Here is a 25,651-nt window from a genome sequence, read left to right on the forward strand (position 1 = left end):
TTTTATCTCATTTCCGCATCTCTGAATATTTTCTTCCGACAATTCAATAGATTGGCAGAAATATTTTTTCCTTCCTTTCTCATGAAAATATATGTGTGTTCATAAAAAGTAGCTCGCCACAATAAGAAAATATGATGTACAAATTTTAGAGTATGACTAACTGATTAGAGACTTCATATATTTAGAATTATAAAACGTAAATTGGTTTTCTTCGAGGTTTTCAGAGTTCTTATGCAAAACTAAACTGGTAACTTATACGGAAGAATTCTTCATAAAAGCAAGGGTACACTGAATTATACATTTGTCGAAGGAATGCGATAAATATCTGATACGACATATATAAAAGAAAATAACAAAAACTTTTCACAAAGTACCTTTTCATTAAAAAAAGGATAGAAGAAGAAGATTTTGTTCGTGCACGCCGAGACACAAATATCAAGCGTGTACAACCTTCAGTTCCCATATCAGCCTTTGAGATTCGAGCTGCATTAGTGAGCTGAATCTTCTTCAGGTGTCATTCCGTGATCAGTCAAGGCGGTTGTGTTTGTGGGCTCGTGGTAGTTTGGTGAGTCCATGCGAGGAAACATTAGCTTGAGCCTGAAAGCATCAACCCCATTCAAGTAATATCGGAAAAGCCTCTTCGCTCGAATAAATCCCAGACGACCATATAGCGCTAGTGCTCCTTTATTTGTAACTTCTGCTTCTAATGTCACCTATAGAAAGACACATACAGGAATGAGATTGTTGCATCAACAACCAGAGTAGATATTATTACACAATCAATTAAGAAGCCGTGTTCGTAAAATTTATATATATGAATACCTCTTCACAACCTGATTCCATCATCACTTTAATTGATCTAGTAACAAGTTCAGTAGCTGCCAAAATAAAAAATATCTATTGATTAGGGTATTTTTCCATTTCGAAAAAAAAATTAGTTGGATTGATCAAACCTTTTCAGTAGTGTATTGCTTAGGAATCAACACCCCATTGGTGTCTTTGATAGAAGGAAATAAAAAAGGGGTAATGGTCCCAACCAAATCAAGCACCAAACTTCATATGCTATAAATTAACGATCTTAGGACAGAAGTTTGGATAAAATCGTTATCAAGAAACTAGAAAATAGTATCCAATATGTTATCAGTTGTCTATCTTCACCTAGACATCTCAACTCGGTTTAATTATATCACATATTGAGATCGCTGGTAAAAAGTAAATGGGAAAAAAAGTTGTAGTGTACATGAACTATACAGAAATAATACACACCAATTCCTCTGCCTCGGTAAGGATTGATAACCACAAGCATGGCTATGTATCCTCTGAAAGTATGGCGATGATCTCCCATCTTGCACACTACTGTCCCCACGCATTTGCCTTTGTGGAATGCCTATAGACAAATATAATCCAAGTAAATTCCCCAATCAACCAAGTTAAGTCAGATATAAAAATAAAAAAAAATCTCCTGAAATTGATACGATGAATGCAGGAGAGATATAAATTAATATCACGGCTTACGAGGAAAGACAGTTGTGGCCAGAGATAGACAAAGTATCTGTAAGTGAAGATGGAATAGGGTTCACTCAGCTCCTGATCAACCAAGTCCATTATGAGGGGCAGGTGGTGCTCTCCACCATAGCTGACATACTCTATCTCCGACGCATCAAAATCTGCTTTTGTCTGCTCCATCTCCCGCAGGAGCCACCGTCACTGCAAGAAAAGAACAACTTACAGCAAAGCCTTGAAGATTTTTTCGTTTCTAATTTTCATGGGGTTGGATGATTAAGGTTCATTGGAATGAATGCCTTTCTACTTTCCCAAAATAAGTTTCTGGCCGTTTGCCCACTTTCGCATAACCCCATACTATGGTCTCTTCTTTCCTTTGTATTACTCCCTACTTCTCAAGTTTTGCATTACTATGAAGAATGGCTCGATTTTTTAACGCATCTTTCTGGTTTCGAGTATTCTTTCTATCTCAATTTGTACAAACAAAAAGCCATGTAACTTTTTGCCCATTAAAAATACCTAAAACTTAGTTTAAGTTCATATATTGTGTTCCTTGTAAAGCTAGTTTAGTTTTCCATGTTTTGATATGGATATGAAATTCTAGGGAAAGCGCCCAATCTCTTTCTCGTCACTCTCTTCTAAGTATTTTACCGAACGAATTGAATATTGGTATCAGAAATCCCTCGTTTCCCACCAAATGTTAAGATTCTAGTGTTCGAACAGAATATCCCAGCTCATACAATTCTTCCCAAGCATACCAGAACAGCGCTAAGTTCTCGTCTGGGAGCGCATTACTATCAAAAAGAGCCAATACGATGATAAATTGCTATGATTACTATTTATATGCAGGTCAATGACAGGCTATTCCTTATTCTGCTTGAATGAAGCTCCACGATTTTCTTCTATTTATTCCAGATGCTTACTAATATCCCTATGTCCTTGCGAGAGGGATAAGCTAAAGAAAGGGATCGATAATAAACGCTCACATTTCTTCATTATCATCATTAGTAGATGAGACATCGGAGATTGAGATTGGGGATGCTCAAAAGATTGCTACTCTCACAAGATATGAAATACAGATAATAGAACACAAACAATAGATGACGATATCAAGACAAGAATTGAAATTGGAGATGAGAAGATTGTTACTCTTACAAGGGAAAGGTTCAGAGAGAGAGACTTGCCCCATAGGGATATCAAATAATAAAGAAAAACAAATACAAATAGTAGATGATGTTAGCAGCAGTCAGCAGATTAAAGGAAAACAGAAAAAGCAGATAGCGATGATGAACTATGATAAAGACAAAGGCATGAAGAATAAGGAAGAAAAAAATTTGATACAACAATTTCATTTAAAACTATGAATGTATTGCGTATGCTGACTAAGAAAAATAAGAAAGACTGATTCTTCAACTGCGATGTGGTAAAATGGCTTGTTTGAGTTGGAGTGGAGGGACTCAAAAATATGTATGTAAAAAGAATACATGTCCATGCATATTATTAGAGAATGAAAAGATTTAGTAATATTTTTTTATCCGTGATTGTTTTGCCACTTACGCATATTAAGAGCGCAGATATATTAGCTCAATACAACTCTAAGCACCGAAAGTCTCCTATCCGACAAAAGCACATAAAGTCACGTACTTGTATATTTCGTGAAAAGTAACCATCTAAAATTCATAGAGAACGTTCAACAAACAGATGAAAGACAGCAAAACATAAATATTATGTACCTGGATAGCTTGCCTCCAAGCCAAGGCCTTATCTTTGCAAGAACGAACATTCAAGAACTGATCCACTTCAAGTTTCTTAGTAACAAAAATAGCACTTAAATATATAATATCCAGAAAGCAACACAGTATTCTCTACAAACAGCAAACAAATAATTCGAGCTTCTATTAAAATTGTTCTCCGACACCAAATCAGAGCAGATTTCTCTTTTACTTTTTTAAATAAAATAATTACAAATACCTGAATAGGAAACAAAATGTTTCTTGCAAAACTTCTCTTTTTAATCACATGATAAGTTTTTCGGTTGAATCGATAAATAGAGATGTGAGAAGGCGGGGAAGATTGGCGGAAGCGATTGGGAGAGAAGAAGTGCGGCGAAGAGGAAACGAGGAGAAAGTTGTAAATGATTTATCGATTTTACACTGTTGTTCTTTTTTTGGTTTTTAACGATTGTTTCCTTTTGTTATTAATAATGAGTCTGCTGTTTCAACCATGTCGCCTTATATTTCGTAATAACCAGTTATTCTGCAGACGCGATATATGTATGTAATCTTATCATTATTAACAGATTAAAGTGAAATTTGACAAATTATAGAATAATTAAATTGATATTTGAATGGTTGAAATAAAAAAAATAAAAAAATAAAAGTGTGTGTTGAAATTTAAAAAAAAATGTAAAATTAGTATCATATAACGGTAAAATTAAGAAAAAAAGTTGGTGTCCTCTCTAGGTAGTTATTATTATGTCCTCACAATTAATAATATAGTATAGATAGTATTGATATGTTTAAAAAGAGTGAGTCTCATGTGAGACCGTCTCACGGATCTTAATCTGTGAGACGCGTCAACCCTACCCATATTCACAATAAAAAGTAATCCTCTTACCATAAAAATTATTACTTTTTCGTGGATAATCCAAATAAGATATTTGTCTCACAAATATGACCCGTGAGACCGTCTCACACAAGTTTTTGCCGTTTAAAAATTGATATATTTAATCAAATTGATTTGTAATTTTTAAATATTTTGTGTCGGTTTTGATTATAGATTTAACGAACTTTTCTTCTATTATAGATTTTAAAAAAAAATTATTGAAAAGTTTAAATTCAAAATAATCACAAGTGCACGATGTAAGTTATAATATAATGTATAAAAATACAGATATCGTTTCATCAAAACTGTATTATATGAATATCATTGCCAATTGTATATTCTTTAGTAATGATATTTTGAATTGAACTGGTAACTACTATAATTTAAATAATTAAGTAGTCTCAATGTTAGATACGTAAAAAAATTTAAAATAAAATAAGAAGTATATTTGTTGAAAATTTCGGTTCAACTACCTCTCTTTATTTTTGATAATTATTCTCGACCATTTTTATTTCCGTTGATAGGATTATCTAATTAATTAACACTCATTTTCAAGTAAATAAATTGTGAGATGGGGAAAAAATCGTAGGTATATCATTCGTACATATAATTTGTGCAGTTTTTAACGAACACTATATACAGAAAACTAACTTTTGGATTTGAATTTATTTTAGATATGATATTCAAAATATATGATCAAGGGAGATCGGATTTGGATCAGCATATATCACTCAAAAAATAGACAGAACTACGCATCTTCGAAAATGCTTCAGAACTTTCAATTTATAATTTTTATATATTATGGTTGGATTAAATGACAAATTTATTTATTTTTTATTTTATATATATTTGATTTTTGATATCTATTCTTATAGTTGTCGTGAATATTAAAAAAATTTTATTCAATAATAACTTAATTTTTTATTTATAAAAATAGGATGTTGTTGAATATTTAATTTTAAAATAATTTATTTCGTAAGATTTAAATTTGAATATTTAGATGTTATGTTTGATTATTTTATTTTAATAATTCATTTTGTATTCATTAACAGTAATTAATTAAATAAGAGTTTATGTAGTTTATAAAACACAAATATATAATTGAAATGATAAGAGAATTATATGATAAATTTAATTTTAATTTTCAATTTTTTAATACTATGAATAATATGTTTTAAATAGTATAATTTTAATTTTCAAATTCAAATCTTATTTTTTCCAAACAAGAAATGAATTCTAAATACAATTTTTAAATTTCAAACCACACACAATATGAAATTTTCAGTTCATGGATTTCTAAATCCAATTCCAAATTCAATTCTATTTCTGAATCTAAAATTTAAAACATCCAAACAGACAGTAAGGCCCAGTTTGGTTAGTAGGATTAAGGGTGGATAAATTATTAATGTTTTGTTTGCTTTGATTTATAAACTTCACATTGACTAATTGTGGGACAGCTTTCACTGTGTGTGTTGGACAAGAGATCCAGTCACAGAAGAAGGATAAAATCTATCCCACAACTCCAGTACAGAGTCATGTCCTAAATACCCCTGATTTATAAAATCAAATTTGCATTTCTGTATTTCCTAATTTCTTCATCAGTACACTCTTGCCCTTGACCGGTGCTGAAGAATTTTGAAGTTGACAGGAGGATCTGCGTTCGTGTGTGCCCTTGACCTGTCAAAATTGATGAAGAAGGGCGGTTCTCCGTGACGCCGGAGGAGATCGCCGCCTGGCACGCGCAGAGGTGTGCCGGTGCCGATGTTGTTATTGATGCCTTCGCTGGTGTTGGTGGCAACGCTATTCAATTTGCTCGACTGTGAGTTTTACTGGGAAATCTGTAAAATTGGTGTTATTATACTATTCTCTGCGTATAATTCATTGATCATGTGTAGAACAAACGTAATGTGCTCATTTTTAGTTTACTTGATTGATTTGTTTTTTTTTCAATTCACGAATGCTTCTGGTGTTGTGTTAGTTTATTTATCAATCCATGTTTGGCTTCTATATTCGAGCAGAAACCAGCGAGAGGTGGTGAATAATTGGATTTTAGATCGCATAACTTGCCAAAAAAAAAAAATGATGCATTTTTTATTGTAGTTATTGTTCATCAGTAAGATTGTGTTGGCTTGATTGACCAACAAATGGTGGTCATGCTTTACAAGAGCGGCCACGGTGCATGTTGCATTTACCTTCATCCAAGTTCCATCACAATTTCACGGAATGGTCATGTCTATTCTATATATTACTGCGATAAACGACTAAATTATTATAACAAAAGCAGTCATTGATGGTCATGTCTGATCTCACCTGTAAGGAAAGAAAATTAAACTCAGAAAAACATGCTCAAGCGAACCCTATGGCCTCTTCGATTAAGATGTTTCATGGATCTCGCCACAGCTTTCAGTCTTCACAGACGAAGAGAAGTGAGAAGGTTTTCAATTGATCTATGATTTATCGGAAGACGACCTCTAGGTTTGGGGGAGGAAAGAATATTAATGGTTTAATAAATAAAATATTAATTAAAAGGGTATTTTGGTCGATAATACATTTATCATGATTTTATCCATGTCATTAATTTCACACCACACATGATATTATATATGCCACGCCCCGAAACTCGGGATTGACACCGGCATCGTTTAACAATCACACGATTGAAAACAACCAGCCTTGTAGCATAGTATAAACCGAAAACCAGTTTATTAATCATAATCTCAAAAACCAAAGTCTTTACAACTGAAATAACTAATGCGGAAGCATCATACATGAAAGTACTAAAATTCAAAAAAACAAGAATAACATAACTAAACTAAATCGCAAAATTCATCATCCCCAAAATTGTTCAGATTCTTTTTCTTCAACATGTTCTTCGGATTTATCTGGGGAAGATTGTAAGGGTGAGTATTTTGAGAAATACTCAGTAAATGGGGGAATTTGAATACCACATAACATTTTATAACAATTTCGAATCATAACATAGCATGCTTTTCATAATCGTAACATCATATTCATAACATAATAACACTACGTTTTTTCACCTTTCATGGTTTACTGATATCAGTCCCTAAGTTTTGATCCTCTAAGGGGGCGAGGCCATAAACAGTTCTATCCCACTGTTAAGGGCCATATGTTGGAATTCCACCCATTTTCAGGGAATCCTCACAGTGCCAACGTAAAAACGTAACAAGATTTAAAAACGTAAACGGTGTTCAACCGAATTTTTAAAATCAAAACACGAAACCTTCGAATGCATAAAACCGAAATTTAAAACACCCCACTTACCTTAAATTCTTGAAAAACTAGGATTCTTCGAAATTCCTACTTCCCTGGCTGGACGGCGGCAGCGCTTCGCTGTGCTAGAAAATTCCTAAGAAGACTAGGCACTATTTTCGAAAATTTGGGTGCAATGTGGTGTGATTTTTGAGTCTACAAGGCCCTCCTATTTATAGGGGTTGGCTGCTATCGGGATCGAGTGATATCGCGAAGAAAATCTGACTTAAAGCTTTTATCTCGAATCGTGATCTATCCGCGATATTGTTCGAAATTTAAATATTTTATCCCATACAAATTTCGAAATTTGCATATATATATATCTACTGATTAATTTCGAATTCTAGGGATTTTATCATTTGCCTGATTTTTATCACGGTATCTCTATATCAACTCAAATCTTAGATAATATCCAATATTACTCTACCCAAGCATACTCTAATTATTACTATGATATTAATCTGATATGATCCCGATTGTACAAAATCCCGGGTTTTACATCCCACCCTCCTTATGGGAAGTTTTGTCCTCGAAACTTGGGTTGACTTGGTCTATGAAGAGGTACGGGTATTGGTTTCTCAACCTTTCTTCTAGCTCCCACGTGGCTTCTCTTTCGGTGTGGTTATTCGAAAGTTTCAGCTAGTGATTCGGCTTAAGTCTTAGTTTCTTAGCAAATCTCTTAGATACCAAGGAATGCGTAGCACTACAACCAAATAACGCATAATCAGGCACTTTTTGAATTAGGATGGTACCTGAAACGACTTTATTGCGTCGTCGACCTCTTCTTGAGTCATAGCAAAGACCCTAGCGTTAGGCTTGCCTTCCTTTGGCTTATTGGGGTTAGCTCCTGTATTTGGTCCAGTTCCCTTGTTGGGCCCGGCTGCCTGGTTGGCGGCAGTAGGACATTCGGCAATTCGGTGTCCCGCTTTCCCACATCCGAAGCATACTCCCATGTTTCTTCGGCATTCCCCCAGGTGTCGTAAGTGACAAGTTGGGCAAGGCTTAATATCCTGGTAGCTTGGGGTAGGCGAAGGCCCTTTGGATGGTTCACCGGACTGGTTAGGCTTCTTGAAAGTCTGATCGTTGCGTGAGGACTGATTATTCATAGGCCTTTTGTTCTTGAATTCCTTCTCTCTGCGCTGGATGTCAGTTTTAGCTCGGATAGCTGCACCCATAAGATCTGAAAAATTCGCGGGTTGGTAGATTGCTAGTGCTGATTGGATCCTGCTGTTCAATCCCTTCTTGAAGCGGTGCAATTCAAAACTTCGTCCGTCATGATTGCCGGAGCATAAGATCCAAGGGCAATGAACTTGGAAGTGTATTCCACAACCGACGTATCCGGAGTTCGAGTGAGGTTTTCAAACTCACTCAGTTTCTGCAGTCTGACCTCGGCTGGATATTACTGTTTCAGAAAGGCTTCTCGGAATCGCTGCCAAGTCATTGGTCTTGCAGCTGTCATGGCTGGCGAGATTGCTTCCCACCATTTTCCTGCTTTATCTTCCAGGAACGACACAGTCACGTCCAATTTCAGTGCCTCAGGAACTTTCAATAGGCGATGTTGAGTCTCTACACTTTTCAGCCAACTCTGGCTAACTTCAGGGTCAGCGGCTTCACTGAAGGTTGGACACCTATTCTTGCGGAGTGATTCATAGTAGAACTTGATTCCATTTGGTGGTGGGGGTGGTGGTGGCTGATTGGCGTTCTGATTTCCCAATCCTTGTAGTGTTGTCGCCACAATAGTGGCTATGGCCATAAGATCAGCTTGGCTTAAGTTGACTGCCGGCGGGGGTCCATTCCCTTGCTCGTTCTCCTGTCCGCCTTCACGGTTGGTATTAGCGTAACACGGGTTATGGTTCAGCCTCGGGGGGTCTGCCGGCCATTTCCTATAATCGCAAGTTCTAAGAATTTGTACGAGTAGGATTTATGCAATAGATTGCGTAGAAGTAAATTGAAATCAATGGAACAAATAAAATATTTTATTTATTTCTCAAGCAAGAAAATAAATGAACACGACCAATCTGAATGAAATAAAAGTACTTGACCAATCTAATGAAATAAATGTACTGGATAAAAACGTAGCGACAATGGAAATAAACTACTAAAAACGGTTCACTAAGATGCTCTAATCTGATATCTCTCCATTTCCCTCGGCTATGTCAGGTGGGGCTTCTTCCTCCTCGGGATCCTCAGGCATCCCTGGGTCTAAGAACTCTGCAAGCTGCATCTGAAGGCTCTGATTCTCCGATTCCAACTCAGCAATCTCTTCCATGTGGGTCATAATCTTTCCTATCGCGTTATTCAACTCATTCCTTGCATGCGCGCAGTTTGCTTTATCTTTCTGGATGAGCTCCTTCTCCTTTGCTTTCCATTCGTCTACCTCCTTGGATAGCCTTTGGTTATTCTCGGATAATTGCATGATCACATTCCAGGACTCTTCAATTCTCTCCTTACCCTTAAGTCGTGCTTCAGTTAGCTCCACGGTGCGCCTCTCCATTTCTTCCCTAGCCCGCTTGGCTTGACCCAATGCTGTGCCTAACGAGTCTCGAAGCTCGGAATTATGCTCCTTAGTGAGCTCGAACATTTGGAAGACCTCGTCAATTCTTTTCTCTGCTGCCTCCAGTTTGGTAGTTAAGTCTTCCACTTGTTGCCTCCTCTCGAAATTATTAGCTCTCAGCCTTCTGATAGTCTTCTCATGGTTCCTTAGGGCCAATTCGTTCGAACGTATAACAGCCTGAGTGTGCGTGCGAGATCGATGATCGTCTAACGGAATTGACTCCCTATGAGTAATCGAGGTTACTTTCTTACGAGCGGTGACACGCATACGAGCCATTTCCGGGATCAATAAAGAAAGGAAATGCTCATAATATCACAAATAGGACAAAATAAAATATCAAGAACTAATAGAGCAGGGTATCGAAATATATATATATTTTCGAAAATTTCCGAAAATAGAAGGATAATGTTGGTGGGTTGACTCGTTGACTCGCCGGGTTGACTCGCCGGAGTATGGTCGGAGCAAAGGCGTGTGTCGGTGAAGGGGTCAGGATCACAGAACCGGTGGTGGCACAGCCAGAATCGGTCGGAAAGCTACTTAATTTGGCCGGAATTCACTAAAACTCGGTTAACTCACTTGAATTTGGGCGTTCCCGATTGATTGATCCGATCTCAAAATTGATTGTTGGGGAAAGTTACCCATGGATAGTATAATGTTTGGGTAAAATTAAATGAAAATCGGAGTAGGTCTGGTAGGGTAATTGGACGAAATAAGATTCGGCGTTAGGGTTCGTACGCCATATTCGTAGATCCGAAATTCCGGTTTCACCCGAACACGAAATCCAAAATTGGTTGAGGGCTTTTGTTTGTTTCGTCGAGACGATTCTGGAACTGGTCGCCGATCGAATAAAGAGTACCGGAAGCGGCCGGAATCGGCGGAGAAGCGGCGCGAGCGTTAAGGGCCTGTTTGGCCGAAATTTTTCCGAATTTTTTTTTTTTGAAAATCGATTTTTCCCACTCGGATTATGAACCTGGCGGCTCTGATACCACTAAAATGTCACGCTCCGAAACTCGGGATTGACACCGGCGTCGTTTAACAATCACACGATTGAAAACAACCAGCCTCTTAGCATAGTATAAACCGAAAACCAGTTTATTAATCATAATCTCAAAAACCAAAGTCTTTACAACTGAAATAACTAATGCGTAAGCATCATACATGAAAGTACTAAAATTCAAAAAAACAAGAATAACATAACTAAACTAAATCGCAAAATTCACCATCCCCAAAATTGTTCAGATTCTTCTTCTTCAACATGTTCTTCGGATTTATCTGGGGAAGATTGTAAGGGGTGAGTATTTTGAGAAATACTCGGTAAATGGGGGAATTTGAATACCACATAACATTTTATAATAATTTCGAATCATAACATAGCATGCTTTTCATAATCGTAACATCATATTCATAACATAATAACACTGCGATTTTTCACCTTTCATGGTTTACTGATATCAGTCCCTAAGTTTTGATCCTCTAAGGGGGCGAGGCCGTAAAACAGTTCTATCCCACTGTTAAGGGCCATATGTTGGAATTCCACCCATTTTCAGGGAATCCTCACAGTGCCAACGTAAAAACGTAACAAGATTTAAAAACGTAGACGGTGTTCAACCGAATTTTTAAAATCAAAACGCGAAACCTTCGAATGCATAAAACCGAAATTTAAAACACCCCAATTACCTTAAATTCTTGAAAAACTAGGGTTCTTCGAAATTCCTACTTCTCTGGCTGGACGGCGGCAGCGCTTCGCTGTGCTCGAAAATTCCTAAGAAGACTAGGCACTATTTTCGAAAATTTGGGTGCAATGTGGTGTGATTTTCGAGTCTACAAGGCCCTCCTATTTATAGGGGTTGGCTGCTATCGGGATCGAGTGATATCGCGAAGAAAATCTGACTTAAATCTTTTATCTCGAATCGTGATCTATCCGCGATATTGTTCGAAATTTAAATATTTTATCCCATACAAATTTCGAAATTTGCATATATATATATCTACTGATTAATTTCGAATTCTAGGAATTTTATCATTTGCCTTATTTTTATCACGGTATCTCTATATCAACTCAAATATTAGATAATATCCAATATTACTCTACCCAAGCATACTCTAATTATTACTATGATATTAATCTGATATGATCCCGATTATACAAAATCCCGGATTTTACAATATATCACTCAAATTATATATCTTATCATATAAATCATTTATCAATCAAATTATTAATCATTTAATTATCACATCGTTATCTATCGACAGATATGTACTTAAATATTAATTAAATTATTTAGACTTTTTTTTTAGGAGAAATTATTTAGACTAAAGCAGGCAAAACTCAAAATACCAGCTCATTTTCGACAATGTCCACCGCACCTACAAACCACAAAGCTGGTGTAGGAGTAGCAGTGACCACTGCTATTTGCTTTTGAAAGACCCCAAAATCTGAAGTTCCAAACCAATCCCAATTTCACATTCAACAAAAGCTGTAATCTTTCCATGAGTTTTGCGAACCCTTAAATTATTCAAGATTACATTTTTTTCCAGCTGTGTGAAAACTTGAAAGAAGATAAGGCAAAAATGAAATCTGTAAAGGGTCATCAGGAGGAGGAGGATGAAGATGTGTACGAAGATTTTGTCACCAGGAAAGATGCCCCTCCACCCAACAATAACACCAAAGGTGCGCACTATTCTTGTGTTGCTTTAAGCCTCAATCTTGATCCGCCCCACCACCCTTCTGTTGGGATTGCGTTGAGTGGTATCAGGGGCGGGCTGTTTTATGGCGAACTCAATTTTGTATAGATCGATTGTTTCATGAGATTGTAATCTTGCGATAATACTGTTGTATGTATTATGTGGCGGCAGATGGGAAAAACAGTGACAAGACGAATGCTATAAGGTCAAAGCACTCGGTTACAGAGCAGCGTCGCAGGAGCAAGATCAACGAGAGGTGAATAATTCTGTCCAATCTCAAGCAAATTTTTAGTAAAATAAAGCACTCATGTGCTCAGAAAGATAATGTGGATGTGCAAAAGTAGTCTTTTGTATAATCAAGCTTGCACAATTTGTGTGCTTCTTAAAGGAAATTTTTTGTGGATAATAGATATATCATCAATTTACCGAGATGCACTGCCGCCAAATTGCTAATCAAAGCTTGCAAGCGAAATGATAGAAATTTCTGGTGTATATTTTGAATGATAAAAATTGGTAAAATTGACTCTAACAATAAATGTGATCGTCTCAATTCACGTGAAAAAACTTTTTTTGGTGAGGTTATGATCGTCATGCTTAACAATCTTGTGTAGGTTGAAAAGGTCCATGGAAGAATATTTCACCTTTATGCAACAAATCAGCAATTGTTTGCTTGTTGCAACTTTTGATGTTCACTGATAGATGGTGTTGTGCTAAAATTGGATTTTTGCTGATGGGCCATATTTAGAAATATATGTGACTTTGTGGGTTTAAAATTGAAAAAATCGTAATGGAATGATGCATGTATTGGATTTCTGCCTTCTTATGCCACTCTCTCTTATCAGATATAAAACATCCTTATTTTTAAGATGCCATTTTTTTGACTGCGTAGTGATATTTGAGAAGATGGTTTTTAACATTTCTTGTTCATGTGAGCTCCTTTATGCAAGTAAACAAAAAATTTCTTGTGTAACCTAAGGTTTCAGATATTGAGAGAACTGATACCCAACAGCGATCAGAAGCGAGATACAGCCTCATTTTTATTGGAGGTGCAACATTTATAATTTCAAATACAAAAGTTGGTTTGTTAGGACAACCTGCTTTGAATTTTGTTTTGCTAATTATTGGTTTTTCAAATGCAGGTGATTCAGTATGTACAATTTTTGCAGGAAAAGGTGCAGAAGTATGAGGGGCCATTCCAACCTTGGAATTCAGAGCCAACAAAGCTGATGCCATGGGTAAGTTTTATGTGTATACCTAACAAGAACAATCCAAAATGTTTGATTACATTGTTCTCCAATTGACGAACTATTTTCAGCTAATCCATTAAGATATTGTGGGTGAAATTGATAGCCAAAGTTTGACCCTCATTTGTTTTTTGATCCCCTCGGTTTTTCCATCTTATAGAAGTTAGGTTCACCTTATTGATAGAGTTTTGTTAGTCCACGGTTTATTTTGTGGCTAGGAAATTCGAAGGACTTCGTTTCTGGTGATGACTTAGACTGTAATTTTGAAGAAAGAACTCTCCCAGGCCAAGAGTAATGTTGAGGTCGTTGAAGTTGTCAATTACTTATTGAAATTTATATATTTTTTCGTCTTTGTGAATTTGCTTACGTAAATTTTACTTTGGACTCGTGCAAGAATTAACATAATGCTACACAGAGTTTTAGAGAACACATTTGATTACTTTTTCCATCACTCATAGGCCTTGCCTGTTTTTTATCATTCTTAGCAACCTCGTGATTGGTAAATTGTTAATTGAATATAAGGATGCTCAATTATAAGAAACATATGTGTGTGTGTGTGTGTGGTGGGGTTGTTTGAGGGGGAGGGATGGATGATGTCTGAATAATTTATATCCCTCATTTTGCTTTGGATAGAGAAACAGTCATTGGCGTTCTCAAAATTTTGTTGGCCAGACACAAAATGCAAATAATGGATCTAGCCCTGGTTCAACATACCCTGGTCGGTTCGATGAAAATTGTGTGATCGTCCCCAGAAGCATGCAAACTAGTCATCACCATCCCATTGAACCTGATCTTATAAGAGATGCCTCATGTAGATCAGTAGAACCAAAATCCGAACTTACCAGCAAAGCAGTGGGCATACCCATGCCTCTCCAGGCAAGTATGCCAGTTTCGAGTGGAAACGATGGCGGAATCTCCCAGACGTTAAAAGTGACAGCCTCAGATGCACAGTTACCCGAGTATTCTATGGCTGCTGACGCTACTAATCATCAGGATGAACTGACAGTAGAGGGGGGAACAATCAGCATTTCAAGTACTTATTCCCAAGGGTAATTAACACACTACTACATTCTGTTGAAATGAACTTTTGTTTGTAATTTTCTTCTCTGTCCCCATTCAGACCGATCTATATGATAAACTAAACAATTATAATATCTGCCCAACGAAGAATTTACCAATCTATGGCAGTGGTCGAGTATTATATTCATTTAACAACAAGCTACTGATTGAGGAATCTCACTTTAGGTGGCTTCCTTCCATGAAACCCTTTATTTAAGAAATTTTAACTGGTCTGAAATTCGATCACGTGTAGGTTACTGAACTCATTAACACAAGCACTTCAGAGCACTGGTTTGGATTTGTCTCAAGCCAACATTTCAGTACAGATCAATCTTGGAAAACGATCAAATAGAGGATCAATTCCGTTGTTTTCAACAACCAAGGTATGCACATTTAATTCATAATTTGATTTTTCCGAGTACTTTCTATCTGCTCAAGGATTCCAGGATAGCAAGAGTCCAAACCTTTAAAACTGCAGCAGTTTGTGTTTCAAAATTTCATGTAATAAATTGCGAAGTGTACGTTAGGATAATGTTACTTGTGGACACCAACCAAAAGGATCGTTTCATGATGCAACTTACAGTGAAGACTTTGATCAAGCTCAAAAAAGGATGAAGATATGACAATACTACCGTGACTTCAAAGTGTCGGTTCTTGACTAGGGGTTTCTTTTATCCGTTGGTAGGCTTGTAGTTGATTGTATATTATGTGTTTTTTTTTTTAATAATATTGCGGAAATTTTATGCTCGTAATACAATGTCATCCTTCGATATGTATGTGGTGGATAATTCTTCAAAGTGGGTCAATGTAAATTGTAGCATTACCTATCATTACCAATTCAAAATTAAATGACACATCAATAATAAAAAATATTTCATTGCAAAATTAATAAATAAATATATCCGTACATATCTTTTCTTTTCTATTTTTGACGATATTTACGTCTTTTCCTAAAAAATCTGAGAGTGAGTCTCATGTGAGACCGTCTCACGGATCATAATCTGTGAGACGGGTCAACAATATCCATATTCACCATAAAAAATAGTACTCTTAGCATAAAAAGTAATACTCTTTTATGGGTGACCCAAATAAGGGATCCGTCTCACAAATAATATCCGTGAGACTGTCTCACATAAGTTTTTGCCAAAATCTGAAATGGAAGTTTGATGGTCTTAATAGCACCGAACTATTGTCCAATCGTGGCTTCTGTTGTTCATGATCAAAGATAAACTGCGCGCGCATCTGAAAGCGCACTTCGTTTGTTGCGTTGCGTACTGATATTTCGAGTTTTAGCATACGTATGCTTCTCGCCAGGAACTGAACTTACAAACAAAAATATACTCTGTTTTAGTAGCATGTCATATGTGCTAGGCATCTTCGGTAATTGAATTAATAATTTATTATAATTAATTTGGACGAAGCTACTTACATTATTTTTTTTGGCCTAAACTAATAAATGCAACTTAGCTACCTATGGTAAATCTCTTGCCCAAATCGTTCAAAAACGAGAAATTTAATTAATTTGTTGTTAGAATATTTATGTTTAAGAGAGGCGATCATCGAGTACCGTAGTAAATTTTCGAGAGAAACGCTCAAGATAACTAACTCTAGTAGGGAGGAGAAAGATATCGTATTTTCGATCTTTCGTAAAAATAAAATAAAATTTAATGTATCAAAACTAAACTTTGAAAATTTAATCGAATAAAACCCAAAATTAAACGAGTTAGTTCACCAAAAAAATCGAGTTATTTAAATTTTAAGCAAAATATTTTTTATTTCTGATGTTGGCTCTAGATTTATCGCTTTTCATATTTTTTTTTTTATTTTTTTCGACAACAGCTTTTTGTTAAACTTATATATGTTAAAAGAAAGAAAAGTGAATATTGTACAAACAAAACATAATCATGCTAACACCACTTGAAAAAAATTTTAATCCCACCAAATAATGAAGGAAGAGCATCCAAGGAAGCACAACATTATTTGCAACGGTAAGTTCGACCAAGTTATTGAATAGATTCGCTTTTATTTATTGGTGGGTATATATTGTGAGATGGATATTACGGATTTAGGTATAGCCATTTTAGGAAATGTTTACAATACATTATGATTTCAAAGAATTGAATAAATTTAATAATTATGAAGCAAATTTGAAAAAAATCAAAAGTTAATAGTGTTTTAAAACAAAAATGAAAAGAAGAAACGAGAAGTTTGTGGTGTTAGATAAATAATTGATTCTATAATTTGTTACTAGACTCACTTTTGCAGAATCAAAATCACAACCCACTAGCTTTTGGATTTCAGTTAAATTATGCAGAAGTTAACGCATAATCTGAGTCTAAGAAACACGCAAATTTTAATTTTTAAGCCAAAAGTCACTCGAGTTTATTTAATTTAAATTTTTTAGTATTATTTAAACTACAGCTTTATCAATAATTTTTTTTTTAATAAAAACATTTGGAGCTCATGTAGAAACTTGGAGCTCGTTTTGACTGCGTAATTCAAATTGAATTCATATACGATATTTGATATTTGATATTTGATCAAACCAACTCGAACTTTTAAAGGTGTCCAATTTCTTTTCAAGTCGAGAATATTTAGTTTGATTAGAGTAGCAAATGTATAATTTTAACAAAAAAATGTATACTAAGAATATCTAGCAGAAAAATTAAAATCAACAAATGCGTATACTGCTATAAAATATTGTACACTCACTGCGCATAAACACTGATGATGTGACACTCATCTATTGAATGTTATGAAACACAGAAAATTTTTACATTCAATAAGTGAGTGTCACCACATCGTTACTTACATAAACGTGCACGTTAGATATGCAATATATCAAAACTGATTAATAGTACATACAATTTTTTTTTTATACCGTGAGAATTCCAAAAGCTGCCTTTCGACACACGAGATAACTCGCTGGAAAATATAGTTAGAAAAACCATATCAAACAAGCTTTATGTGACTAGTTCATTCGGAAAACTGTTTACAGGAGAATGAAATATATACAATTACTTTAGATATTGATATAGTGCATTTATCGCTATAAAAGGACCCTTTAGAACCATTATCTTCCGACTAAACCATGTCTGTAACGTGCCATTCAGGACTCAACAAGATTTCATTCCAATGGAGGAATTATTCCGGGGAGCTCGACGTCTTCGAGGCGACGCGGTACTTCTCCGGCGCCAATGAAACTCCAGGTTACATTTCTCCGAATCTTGAGCAAAATCGCGTAACAAATGTTAGACGGATGAGTCTAGACTTGCCGAAAAGTAATATAATTTCTCCACAGAATCACGTCACCAAAAATCAAATGAAAGAAAAGAAGAAAAACAAACAGCCAAGCTCTCCAGGAGCAAGGATTGCCAGTTTTTTGAAATCTTTATTCAATCAAAAATCTGTAAAGAAGAAGAAATTGAAATCAGGTGGCACCATTGACGATCTTGAAGTAGAAAACCCCGTTGATCAGAGGAGAAGAAGCAGCAGCAGTATCAGCCATTTTCCAGTTACAAACTATGCTGTTGATTCGAAATCTATTTATTCAACTTCAAGTTCCGGTTTCACAACTGATCATGTTCATGCAAACACTCCCACAAAATCATACAGAGAATTCAGCAGCTTTTCTGATCCCCTTCAGCATGCAATTTCTGTGCCGAAAACGTCCAACGAAAATTTCAAGCCGGGTTTCTCAAAAAACGAGTATGATGTGTTGACATTTCAAGCACATTTTTTATTCAAACAATTTTTTTAAAGTTTGGTTCAAAGTTGGCTACCAAACTTTGAACACACATCCTCCATTCACACTTCACCAACCCCAAAATTTTTCCTATAAATACCATGCATTTGCATCCATTCAATCCATCCCAAAAACATCCCAAAAGCACAAGCATTTGAGTGTTGTATAGCCTAGTCATTTAGATAAATTTTAGTATGCTCTGTGGTTGCGGCAATGTCCGATCTTCCACATCAGAAAGAATTTTCTATGTGATTAGAGTTGTGTTAGTTCCACTTTGAAAGTGAGATTGCGTGTGTTTCATCCAAGAATAATTATTCTTGAAGTTCTTGGTGTCCCCTAAGTTGTTCTAGGGAGAGTTGTTGTTATCTCCTATTATTGTAGGAACGATTTGTACCCATTATTGATATAGTGGAGATTTCTTTTGTTGGACTTCGGTCTCGTGGTTTTTCCCTAATTTGGGTTTTCCACGTAAAAATCCTTGTGTCGTTTTCTTCATAATTATTATCATTGTTGATATCGTGGAAATACTTTGATCTGATATTATCGCTAAAGGGAAAAGATTCAACACTTCCGCTGTACGAAAAGTTATTTAATTTGGCTATCTTTCCCAACAAGTGGTATCAGAGCCAGGTTAGGATACATGGAAGAATCTATTGGAGGAATGTTTAAACTCAACGGATCAAATTATTCCATATGGAAGCCAAGCATGTTGGACCTGCTATATTGCAAAGATCTGTATTTGCCATTGAGTGGAGATAGTGCCAAGCCAGAAAACATATCAAACGAAGAATGGACTATACTGCATCGAAAAGCTGTCGGTTTCATACGACGTTTTATCGAACACAGTATATTTCATCACTTCGCGAACGAGAATAAAGCTGATGCTCTGTGGACCAAAATTGAAGCTATGTTTGAGAGAAAGAATGCCTTGAACAAAGCTTCGATTATCAGAAATCTTGCACGACTGAGATACAAAGAAAATGCAAATATGACAGAGCATCTGAATGCTTACCAGGGTCTAATCAACCAATCTATCACCATGAAGATTACCCTGGATGACGAAGTTACGGCACTATTATTACTGAGCTCCTTGCCAGATAGTTGGGATACTCTTGTGGTGTCGCTCAGTAATTCTGCTCCTGATGGAAAACTGACATTACAAACAGTCAAAGATTGTCTTCTAAATGAAGAGTCCAGAAGAAAGGAGCAAGTAGCCAACTCTGAAACTAAGGCATTAGTTACAGAAATAGTTGATAATCGAGGAAGAAATTACACCAGAGGACCTCATAAAGGAAGAGACAAATCCAGAGGAAAGTCCAAAACCAGAAAAGAATTCAAGTGTCATTATTGTGGAGGTCCAAATCACTATGAAAGAGAATGCAGAAAAAAGAAGAGAGATCAAAGGAATGGGACAAAGTCGGAAGAGAAAGACACGACTGCAGTTACATCCGATGGAGATATTATCATCCTTGGTGATGATGCATGTGTCAGTATATCATACCAGCAAACTGATTGGATGATTGACTCGGGAGCTTCATATCATATTACTCCACACAGAGATATGTTTGCGTCCTACTCAAGTGGAAACTTTGGCAAAGTTAGAATGGCCAATCAAGGTTTGACTGAGGTCGTTGGTATGGGGAGCATTGTCTTGGAGACAGATACAGGGTGTCATCTCGTTCTCAGAGATGTTCGACATGTTCCAGATATTCGATTTAACATCATCTCTACAGGCAAGCTTGATGATGATGGTTGTTCCAGTCACTTTGGTGGAGGAAAATGGAAACTCACCAAAGGATCTCTTATTATTGCTAGAGGTATGAAGCAAAATTCTCTTTACCTCATGCAAGCAAAAATATCAAATGGAGAGGTTCATGCATCTACAAAAACCTCATCCATTGAGTTGTGGCACAAGAGACTTGGACATATTAGCCAAAAGGGAATGGAAACTTTGGCTAAGAGAAAACTCCTTCCTGAAGTATCTGGTATGCATTTGGAAACTTGTGTTGATTGTTTGGCCGGAAAACAACACAGAGTTGCATTTCAAAGTTTTTCTTCATCAAGAAAAACTCAACGCTTGGAGTTAGTACACACAGATTTGTGTTACATGAAAGACAGAACTCTCGGTGGTGCGCTGTATTTTGTGACCTTTATTGACGATTTCTCACGAAAGGTCTGGTGCTTTGCGTTGAAATCTAAAGATCATGTCCTTGAGGTCTTTAAGCATTTTCACGCAAAAGTTGAAAGAGAAACAGGAAAGAAACTGAAGTGTATTCGTTCTGACAATGGTGGTGAATACAGGGGTCCGTTTGAGCAATACTGTATAACTCATGGTATCAGGCTTGAGAAAAGTGTTCCAAAAACCCCTCAGCACAATGGTCTAGCTGAAAGAATGAACAGGACAATTTGTGAAAGGATAAAGTGCATGCTATCACAATCCAAATTGCCCAATTCCTTTTGGGGCGAAGCTATGAGAACTGCAATTGATTTGATCAACCTTTCTCCATCAGCTGCGTTAGATGGTGATGTTCCTAACAAAGTTTGGACAGGGAAAGATGTCTCATACAAACACTTGAGAGTGTTTGGTTGCAAAGCTTTTGTTCATATACCAAAAGATGAAAGATCCAAGCTTGATGACAAATCCAAAAAGTGCATATTTTTGGGTTATGGCCATGAAGAGTTCGGATACAGATTATGGGATCCATTGAATCAAAAGATTGTTAGAAGCCGAGATGTTGTATTCCTCGAAGATGAAGTTGGTTCTGATGCGGAACACAACAAACAATCACAATCATCCAATTCAGAATTTCCAGTAAATTTAGATCCAGTTTATTTCCCCACAATTCAGGATCACGGGGGAGAAACACAAACTGAGCATGATGAGATAATTGAGCCAATAGATGCTCAAGACAACTCTTCAACTCCACCTTCAGAAACAGAGATCAGAAGGTCCACCAGACAAAGAGTACCTTCTACGAGATACAACCCACATGAGTATGTGATGATCACTGATGACGGAGAACCAGAGAGTTTCAAAGAAGCTGTATCAAGTACACAAAAAGATAAGTGGATCGAAGCAATGAAAGAAGAGATGCAATCGCTTCATGAAAATCACACCTACAACTTAGTAAAGCTACCAAAAGGTAAGAAATCACTCAAAAATAAATGGGTTTACAGGTTGAAGACTGAAGAAAATAAATCACGGCTAAGGTACAAAGCGAGGTTAGTTGTGAAAGGTTTCAGCCAGAAGAAAGGTGTTGATTTTGATGAAATTTTCTCACCAGTGGTGAAGATGTCCTCTATCAGAGTTGTTCTGGGACTTGCAGCTAGTATGGATCTGGAAATAGAACAACTCGATGTTAAGACTGCATTTCTTCATGGTGATCTAGATGAAGAAATATATATGGACCAACCTGAAGGATTCATAGTTAAAGGCAAAGAGGATATGGTGTGTCGACTAAACAAAAGTTTGTATGGGTTGAAACAAGCTCCAAGACAGTGGTACAAGAAGTTTGATACATTCATGATGAATCATGGGTACAGCAGAACCAATTCTGATCATTGTGTATTTGTTAAGAGATATGATCAGAATGATATCATCATATTATTGTTATATGTTGATGATATGTTGATTATTGGTCATGATCCAAGCAAGATAGAAAAGCTTAAGGGGGAGCTTAACAAGTCTTTTGCAATGAAAGACTTAGGATCAGCAAAACAGATTCTTGGAATGAAGATCTCTAGGGATATGGCCAATAAGAAACTATGGTTATCTCAAGAACAATACATTGAGAAAGTTCTTGAAAGATTCAAAATGGATAAAGCAAAGGCTGTTGGTACTCCACTTGCAGGTCATTTCAAATTAAGTTCCATTCAATGTCCCACAAGTGAAGAAGAAAAGAAAGAAATGGAGAGGGTTCCTTATGCTTCAGCAGTCGGCAGTTTGATGTATGCAATGGTATGTACGAGACCTGACATTGCTCACGCAGTTGGCATGGTAAGTCGATTTCTCTCTAATCCTGGCAAAGATCACTGGTCAGCAGTGAAATGGATATTCCGATATCTGAGAGGTACTTCTAAGTTTTGTTTGAGATTCGGAACTAGTCAAACTGTGTTAGAAGGTTATACTGATGCAGATATGGCTGGAGATGTTGATTCTAGAAAGTCCACATCCGGATACTTGATGACATTTGCAGGGGGAGCAGTATCATGGCAATCAAAACTTCAAAAGTGCGTGGCATTGTCTACAACAGAAGCCGAGTATATAGCCACAACTGAAGCATGTAAAGAACTACTATGGTTGAAGAAGTTTCTACAAGAGTTAGGTTTGAGACAAGACAAATTTACGCTCTACTGTGATAGTCAGAGTGCAATTCATCTGAGTAAGAACTCTAGTTTACACTCAAGGTCAAAGCATATCGATGTAAGGTATCATTGGATCCGGGATGCGTTGAACGAGAAATTGTTACATCTTGAGAAGATACATACCGATGATAATGGTTCCGATATGTTTACGAAGTCATTGTCCAAAGAAAAGCTGGAAAACTGTAGAAATATTGCAGGTCTGTTTGAATCTACAAAATGAAGCTTGAGGGGGAGAATTGTTGACATTTCAAGCACATTTTTTATTCAAACAATTTTTTTAAAGTTTGGTTCAAAGTTGGCTACCAAACTTTGAACACACATCCTCCATTCACACTTCACCAACCCCAAAATTTTTCCTATAAATACCATGCATTTGCATCCATTCAATCCATCCCAAAAACATCCCAAAAGCACAAGCATTTGAGTGTTGTATAGCCTAGTCATTTAGATAAATTTTAGTATGCTCTGTGGTTGCGGCAATGTCCGATCTTCCACATCAGAAAGAATTTTCTATGTGATTAGAGTTGTGTTAGTTCCACTTTGAAAGTGAGATTGCGTGTGTTTCATCCAAGAATAATTATTCTTGAAGTTCTTGGTGTCCCCTAAGTTGTTCTAGGGAGAGTTGTTGTTATCTCCTATTGTTGTAGGAACGATTTGTACCCATTATTGATATAGTGGAGATTTCTTTTGTTGGACTTCGGTCTCGTGGTTTTTCCCTAATTTGGGTTTTCCACGTAAAAATCCTTGTGTCGTTTTCTTCATAATTATTATCATTGTTGATATCGTGGAAATACTTTGATCTGATATTATCGCTAAAGGGAAAAGATTCAACACTTCCGCTGTACGAAAAGTTATTTAATTTGGCTATCTTTCCCAACATGATGTGAAAACAAACACAGATTACGCCTCGTCGGATGAGAAACCCAGTTCCAGAAATGGGTCTTCCACAAAAGTTGTCAGAAACGGAAGCTCCAAAGCTTCAGATCACAAGAAATGTTCAACGAATTATTGGGTTGAAAATTATTCATCTGAAGGACAGGAATTCCGAAAATTCAGCCATGGTGGAGATAGTGATTCAAGTTCTGATCTGTTCGATTTGCCAAATTACGATTTGGGTTTTTGTTCAAGCACTGGTTTGCCAGTTTATGAAACAACTCAAATGGATAGGATCAAGAAAAGTTTATTAATTTCCAGCACTGCAACTGCGTAATCAACTATTTGGATTATTATTATTATTAGTGATTGACAATTCTATTAATCGTTGGTCCATATAAAACTCCTTTATTATGCTCGAGTGTGGGGAATTTTATTTATTTAATGAGTAGGTCTCATGTGAGATCGTCTCACGGATCTTAATCTGTGAGACGGATCAACCCTACTCATATTCACAATAAAAAGTAATACTTATAGCATAAAAAATAATATTTTTTCATGGATGACCCAAATAAAAGATCTGTCTCACAAATACGACCGTGAGACCGTCTCACACAAGTTTTTGCCTTATTTAATTTGTTATATATAGATAAGGACACCTTTTTTTTTTCTTTCTTCTTCTTCCCCTCTCTCTCTCTCTTAAAAATATGGTTTTAGGAAAACAGGAAATTACATCTAATCCTTTAATTTGTTGGATGCTGTATAGTCAATTATATATATAATTTTAATGATTGTGAAAAATGGATAATTGGTAAATTTGAATTAAAAAAAACATGGTGTGATAAATATGATGAGGATCAAAAAAGCTGTATGATAGGAAATTTGTCGAGAAATACGAAAGAAAATTAACTACGGTGACCACATATTGGAGAAATGTTAATTTCGGGTACCACTTTTTCAAGATGACTGTGTTAATGGAGAAAAAGAAATATCATCAGTCATCACACACACTTGGGAGTTGCATGTGATGTGATTCAACCTCATCCTTTGATCTTAATTAATCTCGTTTGTCATGTACAAATAAAGATAAGTCTCTTGTGAGACGGGTCAACCTTATCGATATTCATAATAAAAAATAATACCTTTTTATAGATAAGCCAAATAAGAGATCCGTCTCACAAAATATTACCCGTGAGACCGTCTCACATAAGTTTTTATCAAGATATACAGAGATATGTAGCTTCTGACGGCAATTTCATTTTTCATGTAATTATATGCAGCTATAAATTTTTATAGAGTATGTCTTTTGTGAGACGGTCTCACGAATCTTTATCTGTGAGACGAGTTAATCTTACCGATATTCACAATAAAAAATGATACTCTTAGCATAAAAAGTAATACTTTTTCATGGATGAATCAAATAAGAAATCCGTCTCACAAAGTACGATCCGTGAGAACGTCTCATACAAATATATGCAAATAAAAAATTAAATTTCCTTAATTAATCTGTTTTAAAAAAAAATTGTTGTTCGTTGATGCAAAAACTTGTGTGAGACGATATCACGGATCGTATTTTGTGAGACAAATATTTTATTTGGGTCATCTATGAAAATGTATTACTTTTTATGCTAAGAGTATTACTTTTTATTGTGAATATCGGTATGATTAACTCGTCTCATAAATAAAGATGTGTGGATCTATAATTCGTTGAACTGTTGAAGGGATAGTACAAGTACATAAGAA

The 25,651-nt window shown here is 36.0% G+C and overlaps 3 protein-coding genes across 7 annotated transcripts; 2 read left to right on the plus strand and 1 right to left on the minus strand.

Moving 5' to 3' along the window:
* Nucleotides 1–265: 265 nt before the first annotated feature.
* Nucleotides 266–3,673, minus strand: LOC140842825 (N-alpha-acetyltransferase MAK3-like). Of its 4 annotated transcripts, none has more exons than XM_073211024.1 (6): nt 3,475–3,672; nt 3,237–3,293; nt 1,516–1,707; nt 1,267–1,387; nt 823–878; nt 266–713 (listed from the first exon to the last, which is right to left on the minus strand). In XM_073211024.1, exons 3-6 carry the CDS (start codon nt 1,684–1,686, stop codon nt 489–491), a joined length of 573 nt encoding a protein of 190 aa, XP_073067125.1. In that variant the 5' UTR covers nt 1,687–1,707; nt 3,237–3,293; nt 3,475–3,672; the 3' UTR covers nt 266–488. The 4 variants fall into 4 exon arrangements, with proteins under 4 accessions (XP_073067125.1, XP_073067106.1, XP_073067115.1 ...); XM_073211005.1 differs by having other exon boundaries at nt 3,237–3,311; XM_073211014.1 differs by having other exon boundaries at nt 3,237–3,368; nt 3,475–3,671.
* An 8,587-nt stretch (nt 3,674–12,260) lies between these two features.
* LOC140842843 (transcription factor BIM2-like) lies at nt 12,261–15,639 on the plus strand. Of its 2 annotated transcripts, none has more exons than XM_073211037.1 (7): nt 12,261–12,608; nt 12,794–12,878; nt 13,599–13,668; nt 13,762–13,857; nt 14,500–14,915; nt 15,179–15,308; nt 15,453–15,639. In XM_073211037.1, exons 1-7 carry the CDS (start codon nt 12,509–12,511, stop codon nt 15,546–15,548), a joined length of 993 nt encoding a protein of 330 aa, XP_073067138.1. In that variant the 5' UTR covers nt 12,261–12,508; the 3' UTR covers nt 15,549–15,639. The 2 variants fall into 2 exon arrangements, with proteins under 2 accessions (XP_073067138.1, XP_073067143.1); XM_073211042.1 differs by having other exon boundaries at nt 14,539–14,915.
* Nucleotides 15,640–17,901: 2,262 nt separating this feature from the next.
* On the plus strand, nt 17,902–24,317 carry LOC140842854 (protein BIG GRAIN 1-like E). The gene is made up of 2 exons (XM_073211052.1): nt 17,902–18,635; nt 23,914–24,317. Exons 1-2 carry the CDS (start codon nt 18,017–18,019, stop codon nt 24,243–24,245), a joined length of 951 nt encoding a protein of 316 aa, XP_073067153.1. The 5' UTR covers nt 17,902–18,016; the 3' UTR covers nt 24,246–24,317.
* Nucleotides 24,318–25,651: the final 1,334 nt, after the last annotated feature.

This window comes from Primulina eburnea, chromosome 1, assembly GCF_022965805.1.
Source record: "Primulina eburnea isolate SZY01 chromosome 1, ASM2296580v1, whole genome shotgun sequence".
NCBI lineage: Eukaryota > Viridiplantae > Streptophyta > Magnoliopsida > Lamiales > Gesneriaceae > Primulina > Primulina eburnea.

Coding starts and splice junctions, on each gene's coding strand:
- LOC140842825 (XM_073211031.1), bottom strand. CDS start 1,686: ATGGAGCAGACAAAAGCAGATTTTGATGCGTCGGAGATAGAGTATGTC. Junction 1,388..1,515: donor GGCCACAACTGTCTTTCCTC/GTAAGCCGTGAT, acceptor ATTTGTCTATAG/GCATTCCACAAAGGCAAATG. Junction 714..822: donor TGGAATCAGGTTGTGAAGAG/GTATTCATATAT, acceptor GTCTTTCTATAG/GTGACATTAGAAGCAGAAGT.
- LOC140842843 (XM_073211037.1), top strand. CDS start 12,509: ATGAAATCTGTAAAGGGTCATCAGGAGGAGGAGGATGAAGATGTGTAC. Junction 13,669..13,761: donor CAGCCTCATTTTTATTGGAG/GTGCAACATTTA, acceptor TTTCAAATGCAG/GTGATTCAGTATGTACAATT. Junction 14,916..15,178: donor TCAAGTACTTATTCCCAAGG/GTAATTAACACA, acceptor GATCACGTGTAG/GTTACTGAACTCATTAACAC.
- LOC140842854 (XM_073211052.1), top strand. CDS start 18,017: ATGTCTGTAACGTGCCATTCAGGACTCAACAAGATTTCATTCCAATGG. Junction 18,636..23,913: donor GGGTTTCTCAAAAAACGAGT/ATGATGTGTTGA, acceptor ATCTTTCCCAAC/ATGATGTGAAAACAAACACA.